Source organism: Meles meles, chromosome 7 (assembly GCF_922984935.1).
Source record: "Meles meles chromosome 7, mMelMel3.1 paternal haplotype, whole genome shotgun sequence".
In the NCBI taxonomy this organism is placed as follows: Eukaryota; Metazoa; Chordata; class Mammalia; order Carnivora; family Mustelidae; genus Meles; species Meles meles.
The window spans coordinates 72,357,620-72,377,473 of record NC_060072.1 but is presented as its reverse complement, the minus strand read 5'-3'; the positions used below and the strand labels follow the sequence as shown (position 1 = coordinate 72,377,473).

General features: G+C 35.2%; 1 protein-coding gene across 13 annotated transcripts in view; it reads right to left on the bottom strand.

Annotated features, from left to right (window-relative positions):
- Window positions 1–19,854, bottom strand: part of C2CD5 (C2 calcium dependent domain containing 5) — a 95,221-nt gene that overhangs the window by 68,523 nt on the left and 6,844 nt on the right. For all 13 annotated transcript variants that reach the window (XM_046011336.1, XM_046011345.1, XM_046011339.1 and 10 more), the window contains exons 3-7: window positions 16,142–16,228; window positions 11,190–11,361; window positions 6,372–6,467; window positions 3,052–3,207; window positions 1,840–2,038 (exon numbers count right to left, since the gene is read on the bottom strand). In XM_046011336.1, the coding sequence (XP_045867292.1) occupies window positions 1,840–2,038; window positions 3,052–3,207; window positions 6,372–6,467; window positions 11,190–11,361; window positions 16,142–16,228 (710 nt within the window). The remainder of the gene's footprint in view (window positions 1–1,839; window positions 2,039–3,051; window positions 3,208–6,371; window positions 6,468–11,189; window positions 11,362–16,141; window positions 16,229–19,854) is intronic.

Sequence of the window (19,854 nt, the reverse complement as noted above, 5' to 3'; positions counted from 1 at the left end):
TCTATTACTATCACTATATCATTTTAAGACACCAAAAGACAATATAATATTCTCTTTCTACTAAATAATTTAGTGAAAAGAGGAAATCCTCAGACATCACAGCTGCAAAAGCAAGGCCCCTTTAGGCAACTTAGATAAAGCTGGAAGATGGCATGAGAAGGAGGTACTCAAGTCTTTACTTAAATTTGGTGAGGAAAAAGAAAATAAAAAGTGAATCCCTCAAGAAGTTACAACTGTAATCTGACTCTACCTGTGGAGCAGGCAGTTCATATCTGTTTAAAACATATCTTAAATGAAATATAGAGCAAAACCACTCTTCGATTTATTTAAAACAAGTCATTTCACTTGCCAAGGTACTTTCCAATAAAATCAGGCAACATATATATAATATTGTGCTCTCTCATGACTAAAATTTAATCTGCATGACTGAAGGCCAACAGAAAGGAAACAGTTAAACAGAAAAAGCTTAACAGGAAAATCTCATTTTTAAAAATATCGTTAAAAAAAAAGTTGAATCACCATATTGTACATGTGGGACTAATAGAACACTGTATATAATGCTGGAATTTTTTTTAAAAAAATTGTGATTTTTTTCTAGTCAACCTTTCTTGACTATTGTTAATCTGGGAAACATTTCAGGCTTTCTGATTACAGAATCCTGACTCCTTGATGATACAGGGTAGGGGTCAGCAAACTACACAGGTCAAATCCATCCTGCACCTGTTTTATAAATAATCAGGTTTTATTGCAACACAGCCACACTCATTTATTTGCATACTGTCAATGGCTGTTTTCATGTTACAATGGCCAAGCTGAACAGTTATGAGCAAAGACTAAACTATTATGTACCTGTATCTTCTGGTCATTTACAAAAAAAATTGTTGACCCTTGATCTAGAAGAATCTCTAAATCAGTGGGTCTCAATGGAAATACTACTGGCATTTAGGATGGAACAAGTCTTCATTGTACAGAGTTGTCCTTTGCCGTGTACAACAGTGAGCATTTCTAGTTCCCAACCAGGATCTACCCCCACACTCCAATCATTATGACAGAAAATTTTCATTTTAAACATTTCTTGTAGACAGCACCATCCCACCACACTGAGTATCTTCTGCCTTAGACAAAAATGATATCACATAAGCCAAATCCAGCCAACCAAAATGTTTTGTTGAATCACACTCAGTTTTTATAAAATGTATGAGCCTAAATTCCTTTAGCTCAGGAAGAGCAAACTCGTTTTTTTGGTAAACAAAGACAGGAACTACAAGGCTAGTGCGTGAAATATTTACTATCCGGCCTTTTACAGAAAAAGTTTGCCAACATCTGCTTTACACAATCCTCAGTACTCCCTATTTAGTTACACTCAATTATTTTATTTACATAAACGGTCCTCTGTAGACATTTGCATGAGACCCCTGCACGGGTCAATCTTTCCTGCTATACTTCTCCTTTCTATACTATGTTGCTAATAATAAGCATAATTGGATTATCAGGTATAATACTGGGTTTTAAGCATTCCCCAAAGAATAAGTAAAAATTCCATAAATACCCATTTTATGCTTTGTATATACAGTGCCTAAAGATCTGAAATAAGTTTAGTTTTACATTACTTAACTTGAATTTCACATTAAGAAAGTATAAATTATTAGGAATAGCTAAATAGATTAAAGCTTCAGATTTTCATGTCATCTCTGATAATAAAAATTACCATAGGAAAAAAAAACCACCATATTAAAAAATATATGTTAAACAACCCTACTAGAATATTTCAAATCAAATGAAAACATAAAAGTAAAAGATAAAAAGCTCCATAAGAACGATTCATTGATTCATACTTACTCCTTCATTTCTTTGGATGGGGAATTACATGCAGGAAGGAATGCTGCTGGGCTACTTAGTTTATCCAGTGTACACGCTGTTCCTATGGCTCGTACCACTAACCCAGATTCACCTTCCAGATCAAAACACTGTAAGTACCCAACAACTGCATTTCCTCTCATTTCAAGCACTTTCAAGCCAATCTTCCTCTGCAGTTCACCTGCAAAAAAGGGAAGAAAATGCATTCTGCTTTAGATCTTCACATTTACATAATATAAAGCTGGATATGGTAGCAATAAAAAAGTCAAAAAATCAGATTTTTAGAACTTGAAAAGAACCTAAAAGATTATCTGCTCTGGCCTCTGGGAGGTAAGACATTAACTAGTTGCATTTTACGAATGCGGCAAAATTAAGATTCACTCATTCATGCATTCATTTACCAAATAATTTTTGGTTGTGTACTATGTGCCTGGCATTCTTCCTTTCTTCTAAGCACTAGAAATACAGAGGTAAACAAAAAAGATATATTATTTAATATATTAAATGGCATATATATTATAGTAAGTATTAATATATTTATAGTGATTTATAAATATTAAAGTATAATTGATATATTTATTAATATAATACAAATGTATTTATATTTTATATTTAAAAACAAATTTATTATATGTAACATTTATTTTATTAAATATAACATTTATACTCATTTATTGTCTGATATACATATGTGAATATACATACATACATATATATACACACACATATGTACATACACATTTTAAATGAAAACAAGTTCTTCAAAGACAAAAAAGAAAAGTAATGGGGTAAGAATGGCAGGAAGAAGTACAGGAAGCTAAAACATGTTGTCAGAGAAGAACTATGAAAAGGAAACAAAAAACATTAGAGAGATTACCTAAACTCTGACTATAAATAAATGCTAAAGGAAGGAAAACTAGAACCCAGTTTCCTACTTCCTTGCTCAGGGTTCTTTCCACTATGCCACTTCATGAGCACAAATTCCTTTAACTGCCTAGTTAAGAAGAAGTATAAGCTTCTGGTTCAGATTTCCTCTTATAAGATGTCAACGTGGTACGTTCAGAAAGATTGGGCAAGGGTAGAGAATCAGTCATATACAATTCTTCACTGTAAAATTTCACATAGCGTGTCAAAAGGAAGTGAAAATTTAACATTGTTAAGTAAATCAGTAATGAAGTTGTTTCTTTTAAATACCTGACATTAAAGAAATGAGTCTCTGTCTGGCCTCATTTGATGCCCTTGGTGTACGAATTCGATCAATCCATTGATATTCTGGGTCTTCATTGACCACAAGCTCTTCTACAAAACCATGAATTATTACAGCTCTATAGCACTTTGGAATAGATGTTGCTGTTGAAAGAAATGGTCTATTATGCTTCTATTTATAACAAGGTTAAATTCAGTTTTTTTAAAAAATGTACAATTAAATTCTTACCTTTTGGATACATAATACAAGAACACATTTACTGTGCTAATTTCAATGTAATTATAATAGTTATACTTCCAATCAGTCTTATAAATTCCATATTATTCTTAGAAATAATCATTTTCTTTAATAAGACCTCTTGTTTTTCTCATAGTAAAAATAGTAGATACAAATTATATTTTTATAATTTGGAAAACAGCCAGAGACAACCTTAGATAGCATTCAATACAAAGTTTAAAAAACCAAAATGAATGTCAGCTAGGTAATCACTGTATAAATAGGTACAAAGTGGATAATAAACACAAAATCTTTATTCAAAGCCCTCTGAAAAAGTTTTTCCTTACAACATACGGTGCAGCCTCAAAAATCAAAACCATTACCTTTCTGACATAATCTGAGGAGTCATACAGCCCCACAATTTCCAATAATCTTTTTTTTTTTTTTTAAGATTTTATTTATTTATTTGACAGAGAGAGAGACACAGCAAGAGAGGGAATACAAGCAGGGGGAGTGGGAGAGGGTGAAGCAGTCTTCCCGCCAAACAGGGAGCCTGACTCAGGCCTTGATCCCAGGACCCCGGGACAGTGACCCAAGCCAAAGGCAGACGCTCAACAACTGAGCCACCCAGGTGCCCCTCCAATAATCTATGGCCATCTGGCCAACTGGTTCAGTAGTCACTATACTATTTAACAAAGTCATTTAATACAAATAATACCAAATGTCATTAGATTTAAAATAAGATCTAATTAGATCCAAAAAAGGGATAACCTAAAGAAAAAGAAGCAAAACAATAAAAACAAACAAACAAACAAAAACAAAGGGAGAACCTAAGAACATTAGTCTCTTAAAATTAGTCTCTTAAAATAGATATCCATGCCTTAAAGCTAACTCAACTACTTAGGAGTTTTCAACCCAATTAATCCAGGCTGGCTGTGACTGCCTACATCTGCCCAATGCCAGCCCATATTTCATGGCACTTGAGGGACTATATCTGGAAATGATGCCTATTTTATTTTGGACAGCATCACAATGTTTGGTTATAGTGCTCAGCTCTTACCTTAACAATGCCTTATACTATAACAACACTGGAGGAGAGCCTGACTGGCTCAGTCGATAGAGCATATGACACTTGGATCTCAGGACTGGGGGGTGGAGCCCCACGTTGGATGTACAGATTACTTAAAACAAAATCTTTAAAAAAAAATAAATAAAAATAAGGTAAAAAAATAAAATACCACCGGATTTTTCTTTTTTTGACAGTTACACAAAGTTTAATATAGTCATATCTTCTACACATTAGCAAGGCAACTTATTCTAATTTGTAAAAGAAAACTTTAATTGTCAATATTCATCACCGTGAAATTAATAAGATAAATATGGGAAATTACTTTAGAGCTTGTTTTTCACAGAGATTGACCTACTGGTAGAAGAGGAAAACCTGTGGGGTACCTGGGTGTTCCCTTTAGTTAAGATCCAACTCTTGGTTTCTGCTCAGATCATGACTTCATGGGTCCTGGGATTAAGCTCCAAATCAGGCTCCTTGCTTAGTGGGGACTCTGCTTGAAGATTCTCTCCCTCTGCCCCATCCCCACCTGCATGTTCTCCCTCTCTCTCAAAAAAATAAATAAATCTTAAAAAAAAAAAAAAAAAAAAAAGGCTGTAAGCTTCTCCATAAGTTAATGTCTGATAATAATGCTTTTTAAGACTACTGCAGACTTCTACAAAATATACATGTCCACCCACCACAAATGGCTCCATATCTGTATTACCTAATACAGATGGTATTAGATGGTCTATCTGAATTGTCTGATTATATAACATAATACATGTAGCCTAATCAAGTTTGTTTTCCCAAATGTAGACATTAGAATGTAGATATTAGAGAGCATGGGATTTGTTTTCATTGATTGTGAAAGTACAAGTCCATTTCCCCAAATGTTGTTGCTGACTACTGATAACCAGCTGACATCAAGGTAGCACAGGCCACTGTTCAGATATAGTGCATCACTTAACTCTTTTATAATATCATGCTTACATATGCGCAATGCAACAAGGCAGTGATTTTCCTTCAGCATATGGCCTAGATGAACTGCAGACTCCTACTATTCACATTATGGTAAAGGTAGGTTTGGGTATATTCACTTAGTTTTTTGGTTTTCAGTTAGGACTGTAGCAAATGCTATCACATTTTGCATTTCCAGACCACAGTCACTCTGATCTCATTTCTATAAGGATGAATTTTTAGCATTCCTGCAAAACACATTCCACCCTCATTTTCAAACTTGTTTCCAGTCATTCTTAGATATTTCAGAGTTGTAGTATTACGCAGTACTTTTGCAATCAATTCTTGCCTTTGGGCCCAATATTACTAACATAAGATTTAAGTAAAAAAGATTAAGTTGTTATTAAGATTAATACATGGATTCTTCATTGAAATTCTGGAAAAAGGGCACCCGGGTGGCTCAGTGGGTTAAAGCCTCTGCCTTCAGCTCGGGTCATGATCCCAGGGTCCTGGGATCAAGCCTCACATCAGGCTCTCTATTCCGTGGAGTCTGCTTCCTCCTCTCTCTCTCTCTGCCTGCCTCTCTGCCTACTTGTGATCTCTGTCTGTAAAGTAAATAAATAAAATCTTAAAAAAAAAAAAAAATCTGGAAAAAATCCAAAATCTTCACCAGTCATTCTGCCAGCAGTAAGTAACTGTTACCAGCAATGTTTAGTGTGATTTCTTCCAGAGTCTGAGTAGGGGCTAAAGTACAAGCCAGAGTAGGGTCAGGAAGGGTGGTCCTCCTGCGGCTCCACAAACTCCTCCAACCTCGTAGTCATGATAACCATGTACACTTCCTGCCCCAACGGACTATTCTAACAAAAATTTCTAAGAACTTGTAAGAAATAGATTTCATTCACTTTAAAATCAAATAAATAGTCCCCAGAGCTACAGTAATTGTTTGTGAAAAATGAACAATTCTCTCTTAGGTATTAAAACCAAAGTATAATAGGTTTTCCATTTGCTTTCTGAAGTATTAATTTGATTAACTATATTTGACAATTAAATTCCCTGTTAAATGTGAAATAAAATGCATTTACTTACTGCAAAAGAATTTGACTCCACACGATGATTGCCTAAATCGATTTAAATCATTGAAGAGGTCTACTTTGACAATTACATTGATTTCCCCACGGATACCTAAAATTTCAAAAGGAAAATCAAGTTTTTACCTTAACAAAATAAAGCATAATTAAATCATCCAGCAAATGAAGGCCAACTTATGATTTTAAAATAACATCAATCATAATAGCAATGCTAACTTTGTTTCCTCTTGTTTTTACTCTAAGTAGTTTATTATATCTTCTGAAGTACATATATACACTAGAAAATGAATAAGTCTCTACTTATTTGAATCAAGAGTAACTGCAAAGGAGCCACATTTGAATTGATGACAACAATGATGACGGTAACATCTGAGCACAGATAATGTTCTAAATGCCTTACGTGTAGTATCTCATAGATCTCATACCAACCCAGTAAGGTAATTTCTGTAGTATTACCATCCTCATGTTACAGAGGAAAATATTAAAGTTCAATGAAAGTTAAATAATTTGCATAGTGTCAATAACTAGTTAAGTAGTACAGCCAATATTAGAAGTCCGATCTTAAATGGTCTTAACAACAAATGCGAAGAATCTGCTTTAACACAAAAGCTTTATTCTTTTCAATGAATATATTAAGTTAAAATGAGCTAAGAAATTCCAAAAATGAGGGTTTTTCAGAATATGCCCTAATAAATAAAAATGACCCAGTCTCTATCCCTAACAATTACTAAATTTTTACTGGACAGTCCTGATTGCATGTCAATCAAATTCAGAGTTATTGAAGGCCTTCTAAGAAGAGTGACCTACTAAAATAATGAGATGATGTTCTTTAAAAAGGGTCCATAAACATTAAACCAAATATAAACAGCATTTAAAATAAAATAATTGGAAAATTCACTCATTCATACTGCTATTGCCTTTAAGCTAAGCTGAGACTGATTATTTCTCCAGTGGTGTGTTTTATTGGTAATACACTACTGGATTTTATTTTCTGACTACAAGAATCATTCACTTATATTATAGAAAATACAGAATAAGCAAAAGAGGAAAAATAGGATTATAGTTCAGAAATAAATCTATCCAAGAATAAACATTTTATCGGGATGCCTGCGTGCTCAGTTAGTTAAGCATCCAACTCTTGGTTTTAGCTCAGGGTCCTGAGATGGAGCCCCATAGGGATCTGTGCTCAGCAGGGAATCTGCTTGAGATTCTCTCCCTCTGCCCCTCCTCATTCTCTCTCTCTCTAATATAAAATAAAAAAATCTTTAAAAAAAAAAGAATAAACATTTTATCATGTATTCTGCCAATTTATCATATGATATCACATATATGCAATTCTTTCTAAACAAATATGTAATCATCCTATAATAATGTTTTATAATCTGAATTTTACAAAATTTTACAATTTTGCTATGCCACTCTACTCTAACAAATGCATTTTGATCTGGCTGAACAATTCATGATCTATATATGCTCTAACTTATCTAAGTAAATCTTTTCCAATTTCTTTACCATTATAATATTAATAAATAATAATAGAATGTAAGTGTCACAATAAATATACTTTTACATAAATCTCAGTTTATTATAATAAACTACTATCAACAGAATTGCCAGGTCAAAAATGTAAAATGGGCAGAAAGATGCTAGACTATAGAGAGAAACATTTGCCAGTTCTTTATAGGTCCATTTGTCATTCTAAAAAGATGGCACATTTTCAGGCTGGCAGTTCTCAAACTTTCTGATGTCAGAACCACTTTATAATCTCAAAAATTATTGAGAACTTCAAGGAGTTTTTGTTTATATGCATCATATGTCAGTATTTACCATGTTATAATTAAAATTAAAATTGAGAGGGACACCTTGATGGCTCAGTCGGCTGGGCCTCTGACGTCAGCTCAGGTCATGATATCAGGGTCCTGGGATCGTACTCCCCGCTCAGTGGGGACTCTGTTTCTCCCTCTCCCTTTGCTCCACCCCCTGCTCATTCTCTCTCTCAAATAAATAAAATTTTTTAAAAATTTTAAAATTAAAGATTAAAAATAAAATTGAAAATGAAAATAAAAGCTGGGAATTTTAAAAAGTATTTACTTAATACTATAAACATTTTTATAAAAATAACTATACTTTGAAAAACAAAAAACTAGTAATAAGAATAGCATGTAGGGGTGCCTGGGTGGCTCAGTAGGTTAAAGCCCCTGCCTTCGGCTCAGGGCATGATCTCAGGGTCCTGGATCGAGCCCCGCATTGGGCTCTCTGTTCAGCAGGGAGCCTGCTTCTTCCCTGTCTCTCTGCCTGCCTCTCTGCCTACTTGTGATATCTCGATCAAATAAATAAAATATTAAAAAAAAAAAAAAAGAACAGCATTTACTTTTTTTAGTTCTCTATAATGTATAGCTTCATGGAATACAGTTAGATTCTATTTCTGGTCTGTATTCAATGTGCAGTAATATCATATATCATAAAAACTCTAGAAAATTCCACTGTACATTTGTAAGATGATTTTTAAATCATGCATTTACTTTCTTTATTGTACAAATTTAGCAGGGATTACTTCAAATTATGTTCAGAAAAGTAACAATTTCACCAACAATACTTTCTGACTCTCTATTTAAAAGAAAATATCTTGGGGCACCTGGGTGGCTCAGTAGGTTGAAGCCTCTGCCTTCGGCTCAGGTCATGATCTCAGGGTCCTGGGATCGAGCCCCACATCGGGCTCTCTGCTCAGCGGGGAGCCTGCTTCCTCCTCTCTCTCTGCCTGCCTCTCTGCCTACTTTTAATCTCTGTCTATCAAATAAAGAAATAAAATCTTTAAAAAAATAAGTAAATATTGTCTCTGTACCTTTCTGATCTACTACTTTTAGGCTCTCTTTTTGCTTAGAGGACCCCTTTCAATATTTCCTGTAGAGCTGGTTTGGTGTTTGCAAATTCTTTCAGTTTTTGTTTGTCCTGGAAGCTTTTTATCTCTTTCTATTTTCAATGATAGTCTAGCTGGATAGAGTATTCTTGACTGCATGTTTTTCTCGTTTAGTGCTCTGAATATGTCATGCCAGCTCTTTCTGGCCTGCCAGGTCTCTGTGGATAAGTCTGCTGCCAATCTAATATTTTTACCATTGTATGTTACAGACTTCTTTTCCCGGGCTGCTTTCAGGATTTTCTCTTTGTCACTAAGACTTATAAATTTTACTATTAGGTGATGGGGTGTGGGTCTATTCTTGTTGATTTTGAGGGGGGTTCTCTGCACCTCCTAGATTTTGATGCTTGTTCCCTTTGCCATATTAGGGAAATTCTCTCCAATAATTCTCTCCAATAGACCTTCTGCTCCCCTCTCTCTTTCTTCTTCTTCTGGAATCCCAATTATTCTAATGCTGTTTTGTCTTACGGTGTCACTTATCTCTCGAATTCTCCCCTCGTGGTCCAGTAGCTGTTTGTCCCTCTTTTGCTCAGCTTCTTTATTCTCTGTCATTTGGTCTTCTATATCACTAATTCTTTCTTCTGCCTCATTTATCCTAGCAGTGAGAGCCTCCATTTTGATTGCGCCTCAAGAAATGGGCAGAGGACATGAACAGACATTTCTGCAAAGAAGACATCCAGATGGCCAACAGACACATGAAAAAGTGCTCCACATCACTCGGCATCAGGGAAATACAAATCAAAACCACAATGAGATACCACCTCACACCAGTCAGAATGGCTAAAATTAACATGTCAGGAAATGAAAGATGCTGGTGAGGATGCGGAGAAAGGGGAACCCTCCTACACTGTTGGTGGGAATGCAAGCTGGTGCAACCACTCTGGAAAACAGCATGGAGGTTCCTCAAAATGTTGAAAATAGAACTACCCTATAGAATTACCTCAAAATGTTGAAAATAGAACAGCCATTGCACTACTGGGTATTTACCCTAAAGATACAAACGTAGTGATCCGAAGGGGCACGTGCACCCGAATGTTTATAGCAGCAACGTCTACAATAACCAAACTATGGAAAGAACCTAGATGTCCATCAACAGATGAATGGATAAAGAAGATGTGGTATATATACACAATGGAATACTATGCAGCCATCAAAAGAAATGAAATCTTGCCATTTGCGACGACGTGGATGGAACTAGAGGCCACCATGCTTAGTTAAATAAGTCAATCGGAGAAAGACAACTATCATATGATCTCCCTGATATGAGGACGTGGAGATGCAACATGGGGGTTTAGGGGGATAGGAGAAGAATAAATGAAACAAGATGGGACTGGGAAGGAGACAAACCATAAGTGACTCTTAATCTCACAAAACAAACTGGGGATTGCTGGGGGGAAGTGGGGTTGGGAGAGGGGGAGGGGGGTTATGGACATTGGGGAGGGTGTGTGCTGTGGTGAGTGCTGTGAAGTGTGTAAGCCTGGCAATTCACAGACCTGTACCCCTGGGGATAAAAATACATTACATGTTTATAAAAAAATAAGAAATAAATAAATAAAATCTTTTTTAAAAATAAATAAATAAGAGAAAATATCTTTTATACATACATCTTTTTTTTTTTTTTAAAGATTTTATTTATTTATTTGACAGACAGAGATCACAAGTAGGCAGAGAGGCAGGCAGAGAGAGGAAGAAGCAGGTTCCCTGCCGAGCAGAGAGCCTGATGCGGGACTCGATCCCAGGCCCCTGGGATCATGACCTGAGCCGAAAGCAGAGGCTTTAACCCACTGAGCCACCCAGGCGCCCCAATAGACATACATCTTTTAAAACCACAAGTGTAGCAAAGAAGTCTCTACGGATGAATTTTAACAATCATGATATATTTTCTTAAAATATACTCCTTACCATGTATGGTATCATATATTGGAAACCATCCTGAGATGACTGTTGCAGCCTCACTGTACAGTAAAGGATCAATATCAATGTACACTTTACCAATGGCATCATTTGCACTATAAGTGTCATGGTCAAGAACTGTGATCTGTAGAGGCTCATCCTGTAAATCTTCATCATCCACCTGAAAGTATACCTTAAAATTAAATCTTTTAATTTTTTAATCTTCATTACCATAAATATACACATACACCAAATGTAAAAGATGACTTACTTATAGAAAAAAAAAACACAGATTTATATCTAAGCACAAAGGTAAAGGAATTAACACACACACACAAGTTATAATCCCTTTTTCTATAGAAGATGCCAAATTTCTAAGGAAAAAAGTATAGTTTGGGGCACCTGGGAGGCTCAGTTGGTTGTGTGTCCAGCTCTTGATCTTAGCTCAGGTCTTGATGTCAGCATCATGAGTTCAGGCTGTGCTGGGCTGCATGTTTAATTTCTTTTTCTACATATTATCCTGTGCTAGGCCCGTGTTTAATTTCTGTTTCTACATACAATCCTGTGTTTTACTACTCTACTTATAATATCCAGCAAAAATGCTTAAAGAATGTCATAACAGAGTCCATATATTATCTACAGGAGAGCAAAGATGCTAATGAGCACCATGATACCATTATTTATTTCTAAAGACATTTTCCCAGAATAAAACTGTAGGAAAACTAACATATTATTGGTAAGAGAAACAAAGCTCATGAACTAAGTACGTGAAATAAATGTACTCTCTCCTTTTACTTACTATCAATTACTTATCACATGCCAAGCACTGGCTAAAAAGGGACTACAATGGAGAATGCAGTGAACTAAATGTTTCTGTCCCTTGAAAATCTGTATATGGAAGTCCCAATCCCCAATACGATGGTATTTGGAGATGGGGTCTTTGGGAGGTAATTAGGTCATAAAGGTGGAGTCCTTCAAATGGGATTGGGATCCTTACAAGTGAAGATGGGAAGAGAGGATCTCTCTCCCTGTTACGTAAGGACAGAGCCAGAAGATCGCTATCTACAAGCCAGATAGAGGGACCTCAGCAAAATAAAACCATGATGGTACTCTATCTCAAGAGTTCCCAGCATCCAGAAATGTCAGAAATAAAAGGCTATTGTTTAAGCCACCCACTCTATGGTATTCTGTTACAGCAAGCAAACTGACTAAGGTAAAGAATGAGGCAAAAAAAGATTTCTCCCTTTGGAAGACATGTTCATTATTTTGGCTGCCATCCTCCGGATACCATATCATCCTCTAATTTGCCAGTACTCCTCATCAAATGTAGTGGCTAGATGGAACACAATATTACAGATATTTGTAAGGATGGAATACAAAGGGATTATTATTTCCTGCAACTAAAATACTATATATTTTAAATGTAGTCTATGAATGTTTGTTGTTACAGCAGATATACCACACTGTTCATTAAGACTGAGTTTGTGGTACACTAAAATCTCTGTATTTTCCTTACATATGCTCTGGTCAAGTGATATCTCTGCAACCCATATACTCTGGTTAATTTTTTAAACTTCATTATGAAATATTATGCCTTTCCCCATTCCACTTAATTTCTTGTTGATTTTAGACTAACAATTTAACCTCTGAAGAGTATTTTAAGAATTAAAGTACAAGAAGGAATTATTGTTGATATCACTGATATAATAATGTGACTGGAAGATTTGCTTTCAAAAAGGGGATACCTCTCAATAAGAGAGACATAATTAAAAATCTATGGATGAAATTGCATAATATTTTGAATTTGCCTTAAAATATTCTTGTCGGGGCTCAGTCAGTTAAGTGTCTACCTTCGGCTCAGGTCATGATCCCAGGGTCCTGGGATTGAGCGCCATGTGCAGGGAGCCCACTTCTCCCTCTTCTTATGCTGCCACTCTGCCTACTTGTGCTATCTCTCTATCAAATAACTAAAAACCTTAAAAAAAAAATTCCTATCACCCCACCCTCCAAGTAGGGGGTGATTTAACAGCTAAAACAAGAACAGCACAATGTATAGGTAAAAGTAAATGTAGATGATGGATAGGCAATTTGCCTACTTTTATGCATATTTGAAAATTTCGATAGTGAAATGTTAAAATAATAGTTTTGATTTCCAATCCATTCTGAATCATATGTCATCAATGGCATTCCATATTACGGTATTCCCTATATAGAGAGTAAAAGGGAAAGAGTCATAAACTAAGCCATTAACCACTGCTCCAAAGACATCCCTCCAATTTTTACCTCCATTAGTAACATTTTTTGTGTACACTTAATTTAACCACCTATGAGAACCTTTATCTTATGTACTTGTAAATTAATGTATTCCTTCCCTGACATTATAGGGCTCCATTCAAACTAAATGACTAGAATTCTTTATGATATATATAGCTAGCTAATAAAAAAAAAGAGAAATTCAGAAATTAATTTTAATTAATTTTAATAAGGTAATTAAGGATATTTCATAGATTTAATTGAGCCAGTAACAAATCATGAAAAATTATAAAGTAAGACTTTCTCATAAATGTTTTAAGTGTTTAAAAATGTTAATTACACAGCAATATGTCCAGATAAAAGACTAAATTTCCAACCCTCCTTCATAACTACTGAGATATAAGCATAAATCATTACATAGAGCTAGATTGGGTAGGGAAAATTTCTCAAACAGTGCTCGCTCAGCTGAAAAATATATATTAACTCACCACCTCCTCTCCTGCTTTTTCTTCCAGGCCTAGAACACTGATGTGACCACTGGAACTCCAGCTGCTAACTTGGAGGCTAATGTGATCATGAATATGGAAGCCACAGACTATGGATGATGGAGAAGAAAGACAAACGGATCCTGGGTCCCAAATGATTACATGGAGCTTCCAAAGTATCATTATACTGTCTGGCCCAGTATTTCTTTTAGATAAAAGAAAACTAAACATCCGTTTGTTCATGATATTTGAGAGTTCACAACATATAAACTAATGCCAATCGCAACTGACAAGGTTAAAAAAGTATATAATTAATGTTAACCACAAAACAAAGTTTAAGAACATCTTTCACACAATATACACTGTTATTAGAAGTACTAGCCAAAATAGTAAACTTAGTAAATTTTAAGGGAAATGGCTGGTAACTTTAGTTGCTAAATCTCATTAACATTGATAAAAATCCCTTATTTCAGGAAAGTACAAATATCTTTTAAAGTTACCTAAGCTATTTGAGTACTTTGCAGCTTTAAAAATTATAGTACTGCATCATCAATAAAATGAAATTAATATTCTTAAATACTAATGTCCTACTATCATGAAAATTACTAATAAGATAAAAAACCCAACTTAAAAATGAGCAAGGAACTTGAACAGTTTTCCAAAGAAGACAAACAAACAGCCAATAAACACATGAAAAAAGGTTCAACATTATTAGTCATTAGGGAAATGCAAATCAAAACCAATGACATGCCACATCACATTTGCATTTTCCACATTAAGCTAGTCACAAAGTCCTGTGAAGTCTACCTCCATACTGTCATCTCTAAGTATCTCCTTTGGGGAGTTAAAATATGAGATGGTAGTTCAAAGTAAAAGAAATGCAAATGGTTCTGTAACCATAAAAAAATCATATGTCACCTCATCCATGACAAAAATTACACTATAAACATCACTTCACACCTATTAAGATGGCATAATTTTTTAAAAAACAGAAAATAACAAAGCTTGACAAAGATGTGGAAAAATTAGATTTTTCTCATACATGCTTGTGGAAAGGGATAACGGTGTAGCCACTACGGAAAACAGTTTGGCAGTTCCTCAAAAAGCTAAACATACAATTTATCATATGACATATACTCAAAATAACAGAAAACAGGGACTTAAACAGATACTTGTACACTAATGTTTACTGCAGTACTATTCACAGTAGCCAAAAAGTGAAAACAACCCAATCTGTCCATCAGCAGATAAATGGATAAACAGAATGTGATACACACACACACACACACACACACACACACACACACACAGGAATATTATTCAGCCATAAAAAGTAAAGAAATTCTGATACATGATAACAACACAGATAAAACTTGAAAACATTATGCTAAGTGAAAGCCAGACACAAAAAGACAAATATCACAATGATTCCACTTGTGTCTAACACAGGCAAATTCAGAGACAGGAAGTAGATTACACGTTATCAGGCACTAGTAGGAGAGGGAGCAGTTACTGCTGAATGAGTAGTTTCTGTTTGGAGTAATTAAAAAGTTTTGGAAATAGTAGTGATGCTTATACAACATTCGAAACGTAATTAATGTTATTGAATTATACTTAAAATTGGTTAAAATGGCATTTTTTAATATATACTTTTGACTATAATTTTTTAAAGAACTGAATCTGTACACTATTCATAAGTAGTTTTTGGTATATACTAAAATCCAGAGAATATGACAGCAATAATATACTTCAATGGATTCTGTCTTTTTTTCAAATCTGTGTTCTTGCATTCATACACTGTATTTTCTTAACTATAACATTATTTTTTTAAGAACTTAATAATCCTAGTTAAGCAAAAAAGAAAGTATTTTTTATGGTGTAGGAAAACTACTATACCTGAAATAAAAGGTATTCCTATCATTCCTGGGGGGAAGGGGTCATGTCAAAAAAATATACTAAAAAATGCTGATATTTAAAAACTTTTCTTAAGAGGCAGCTGAGTGGCTCAGTCAGAGAAGCATCTACCTTCAGTTCAAATCATAATCCCAGGACCCTGGGATCAAGCCCCACATTGGGGGAAGGGGGACTGGGACAGCTCTGGGCTCAGGTCACTGCTCAGCAGGGAGTCTACTTATCCCTCTCCATCTGTCCCTCCCAACACTTGTGCTCTTTCTCAAATAAATAAATAAAATCTTCTAAAAATATAAAAAATTAAAAACTTACCTCAAATTTAAACCATTCTGAGTTCCACTGAGGGTTGAGAGACTTGAGATACACATCTGTTTTAAAGGTGGTATTTCCAAATTTTACCTAAAAACAAGCAATCCAAAAATAAACATCAAAAATATGAATAAAAGTAAACTTTGATGTCAGCCAAGCAATGGGAAGAACCATGGAAGGGGAAAAAAAGGGCAACTATTCCTTGAAACAAAAGGGAAGAAAGTACAATCCAGTAAATTTACAGGCTACACCTGAAATAAGAGATTACCTCCTGCACTGGCTGACTAGCTCTACACAGAAATTAAAAACAGAAATTTTGTCAACATGAAGAAGTCAATATAGCCTTCAGGGAACAAAAGCTCAGACCAAAGAGGAATCTTTTTTTTTTTTTTTTTTTTTTCCATTTTATTTTTTCAGCGTAACAGTATTCATTCTTTTTGCACAGTGCTCCATGCAAAACGTGCCCTCCCCATTACCCACCACCTGTTCCCCCAACCTCCCACCCCTGACCCTTCAAAACCCTCAGGTTGTTTTTCAGAGTCCATAGTCTCCAAAGAGGAATCTTAATGGCAGAGGACCAGTGAGAATAAAATCAGAAGGTAAAAACATCAGCTGACCATCCTTTCACCATCTCAGTTTGGGAATTCAAAACTCCAGCCCATTATTGTAAGAACTTAGAAATATATCCTTGTATTTTTCAACTTCCCCATTTTTGTTATTTTTTTCATCCCTTATCGGCACACATATAGTGATCAGCAACAAACCATTATCTTTAAAGGTTTCAACTTCAAGAACAATGAAAGGGATTGGATGGGAAACTATCTTATTTTACAGACAGTCTTGGCAGACATTAAATCACAAAGATCCAAAAATAAATAAGAAGGGAATGAAGCAGAAAGCAGGCTGAATCCCTGGGACTTGCTTCCAACAAAAAATGGAGAAGTGGTCTCAACTTGAGAAGTGGTCAGGAAGCTTTAAGAGCAAAACAGCTAGGGAAATACTTCCTAGATGGCCTCGCCTTTCCTAAATTTGATCTCTTCCCTAATTCTACTAGCTATTACCATTATCTTTCCTAACCTCTAAATTAACTAAAGCTTATCCCCTTTAAAACAATTTCCAGCAATAAGAGACTTAATCATAGGAAACAAACTGAGTGTTGCTGGAGGGGAGAGGAATGAAGAATGGGGAAACTGGGTGATGGACATTAAGGAGGGCACATGAGGGGCGCCTGGGTGGCTCAGTGGATTAAGCCGCTGCCTTCGGCTCAGGTCATGATCTCAGGGTCCTGGGATCGAGCCCCGCATCAGGCTCTCTGCTCTGCAGGGAGCCTGCTTCCTCCTCTCTCTCTGCCTGCCTCTCTGCCTACTTGTGATCTCTCTCTGTCAAATAAATAAATAAAATCTTTAAAAAAAAAAAAAAGGAGGGCACATGATATAATGAGCAGTGGGTATTACAAAATACTGATGAATCACTAAACCCTACATCTGAAACGAATAATAGAGTATATGTTAATTAACTGATTTAAATTTTTTTTTAAAAAGACAATATCCATCACAAATACACTGTAGATTCCTAAGAAATGCTAGTTCAAGCAGATAAACTATGAAACCTCCTTTCCTTTTTGAAAGAAAACTCCTTCTCCTTTGGTATTATAATATTTGCTGATTTTCCTGTTTTATCAGTCCAGGGAATTTTCTAAAAGCAGAATATCCAAAAGAATAATTGTTTTTATCTTCTGTATATTTTCCTAGGTGTTTTATCATTTAATTTGAATTCTTAGGCATGGTACCAACCATTTTGGTGTTTAGGTAGGTTAGAGAGTAGAAAAGGTTAAAAAAAATTATGTGAAAATAGTAACTTCTGGCATGATAAAGAATATAAGAAAGTCAAAGATAAGTAAGAAAGTGAGAAAAAAATGTTTGCTAAATATATACTAAAGGGCAACTTTCCTCAATTTCTAATGAGTTCCTATAAAGCAATATGAAAAAGATCAATAATCCAACAAAAAAAAAAAAGGGCAAGGGACATGAACAGACAATTCAAAGAAATGGAAATATAGATGTTTTTATTTATTTTAACACAGATGCTTTTAAAACAGTTAAACATTGAACAATATGGATTTGAACAGCACGCATCCATGCATAGGCAGATTTTTTTCAATATATATACTGGAAAATCTTTTGGAGATTTGTGACAAATTGAAAAAACTCATAGACAAACCATGTATCTTAGAAATAGCAAAAAAAAAAAACTAAGGAACAGTTATGTTATGGATGAATAAAATATATGTAAATATTAGTCTATTTTATCGTTTACTACCATAAAATACACACTAAGGATAAAAAGTTAAACTTGATCAAAACATGCACAGAAATACGTAACAGACCACACATGACACCACTAGCACTTGAGGGAAATGTAAATGAATGGAAAGATGCAGTATCAAATTATAACTGCATAAAATGAATTGTAGTATGCACTACTGTACGATAATTTCAAACCACCTTCTATTGCTACTGCCATGAGCCCAAGTGTTGCTAGTATCCGCTTAAAACACTGTATGATACTACCCATCTCTGTGTAAGCAGTCCATCTCTCCAGTAAATTGCATACTGCAGTACAAAGTGACCTCTTACAGTTCTTGCGTATTTTTCATTGTTTAGGCAACACCGTAAATCTTATTTGACATCATCGGACCCATAAGAAGTGCCACTAGTGTTGCTTGAAGTGCTCCCAAGAATGAAAGAAAAGTCATTACATTACAAGAAAAAGCTGAACTGCTTGACAAGCACTGTAGTTTGAATTCTGCAGCTGCATTTGCCTGTTACTTCAAGATAAATGAATCCAGTATAAAGGACCACTGCAAAAAAAGAAAATTCGTGAAAACGATGCTGCAGCCATGCTAACAGGTGCAAAAGCCTTATACTTTTTGCAAAATACCTTTTTGTTTTCATTTTTATTTTTAAATTTTTAAATAAACATATAATGTGTTTTTATCCCCAGGGGTACAGGTCTGTGACTCGCCAGGTTTACACATTTCACAGTACTCATCATAGCACATACCCTCCCCAATGTCCATATCCCCAGCAAAATACCTTTTTATCTCATATTGAAAATGCAGCGTTTACATGGGTGCAGGGTTGCTATAAGGCAGATATATTTATACAGCGTAATATGATTCAAGAGAAAAGTGAAGTCATTATACAACAACTTAAGGCAAAACGAAGGTGAAAGATCTAAAGCTGGATAATTTCATGCCAGCAAAGGATGGTATGATAATTTTAGAAAGAGGACTGGCTTAAAAAATGTCAAGATAACAGGAAAAGTAGCTTACGCTGACCAAGAGGAAGCAAACAAGTTCCCAAACACGATCAAGAGAATCACTGAGAAGAAAGGATATCTGCCTGAACAGATTTTTTTTTTTTAAAGATTTTTATTTTTTTATTTATTTATTTGACAGAGAGAGATACAAGTAGGCAGAGAGGCAGGCAGAGAGAGTGAGAGGGAAGCAGGTTCCCTGCCGAGCAGAGAGCCCAATGCGGGACTCGATCCCAGGACCCTGAGATCATGACCTGGCTTAAACCACTGAGCCACCCAGGCGCCCTGCCTGAACAGATTTTTAATGCAGACAAAAGTACCCTATGCTAGAGAGCGGGAAAAATGCCGCAAAGGAGAGAAAAAAAATAAACTCCAGGATTTAAGGCAAGATAACTCTA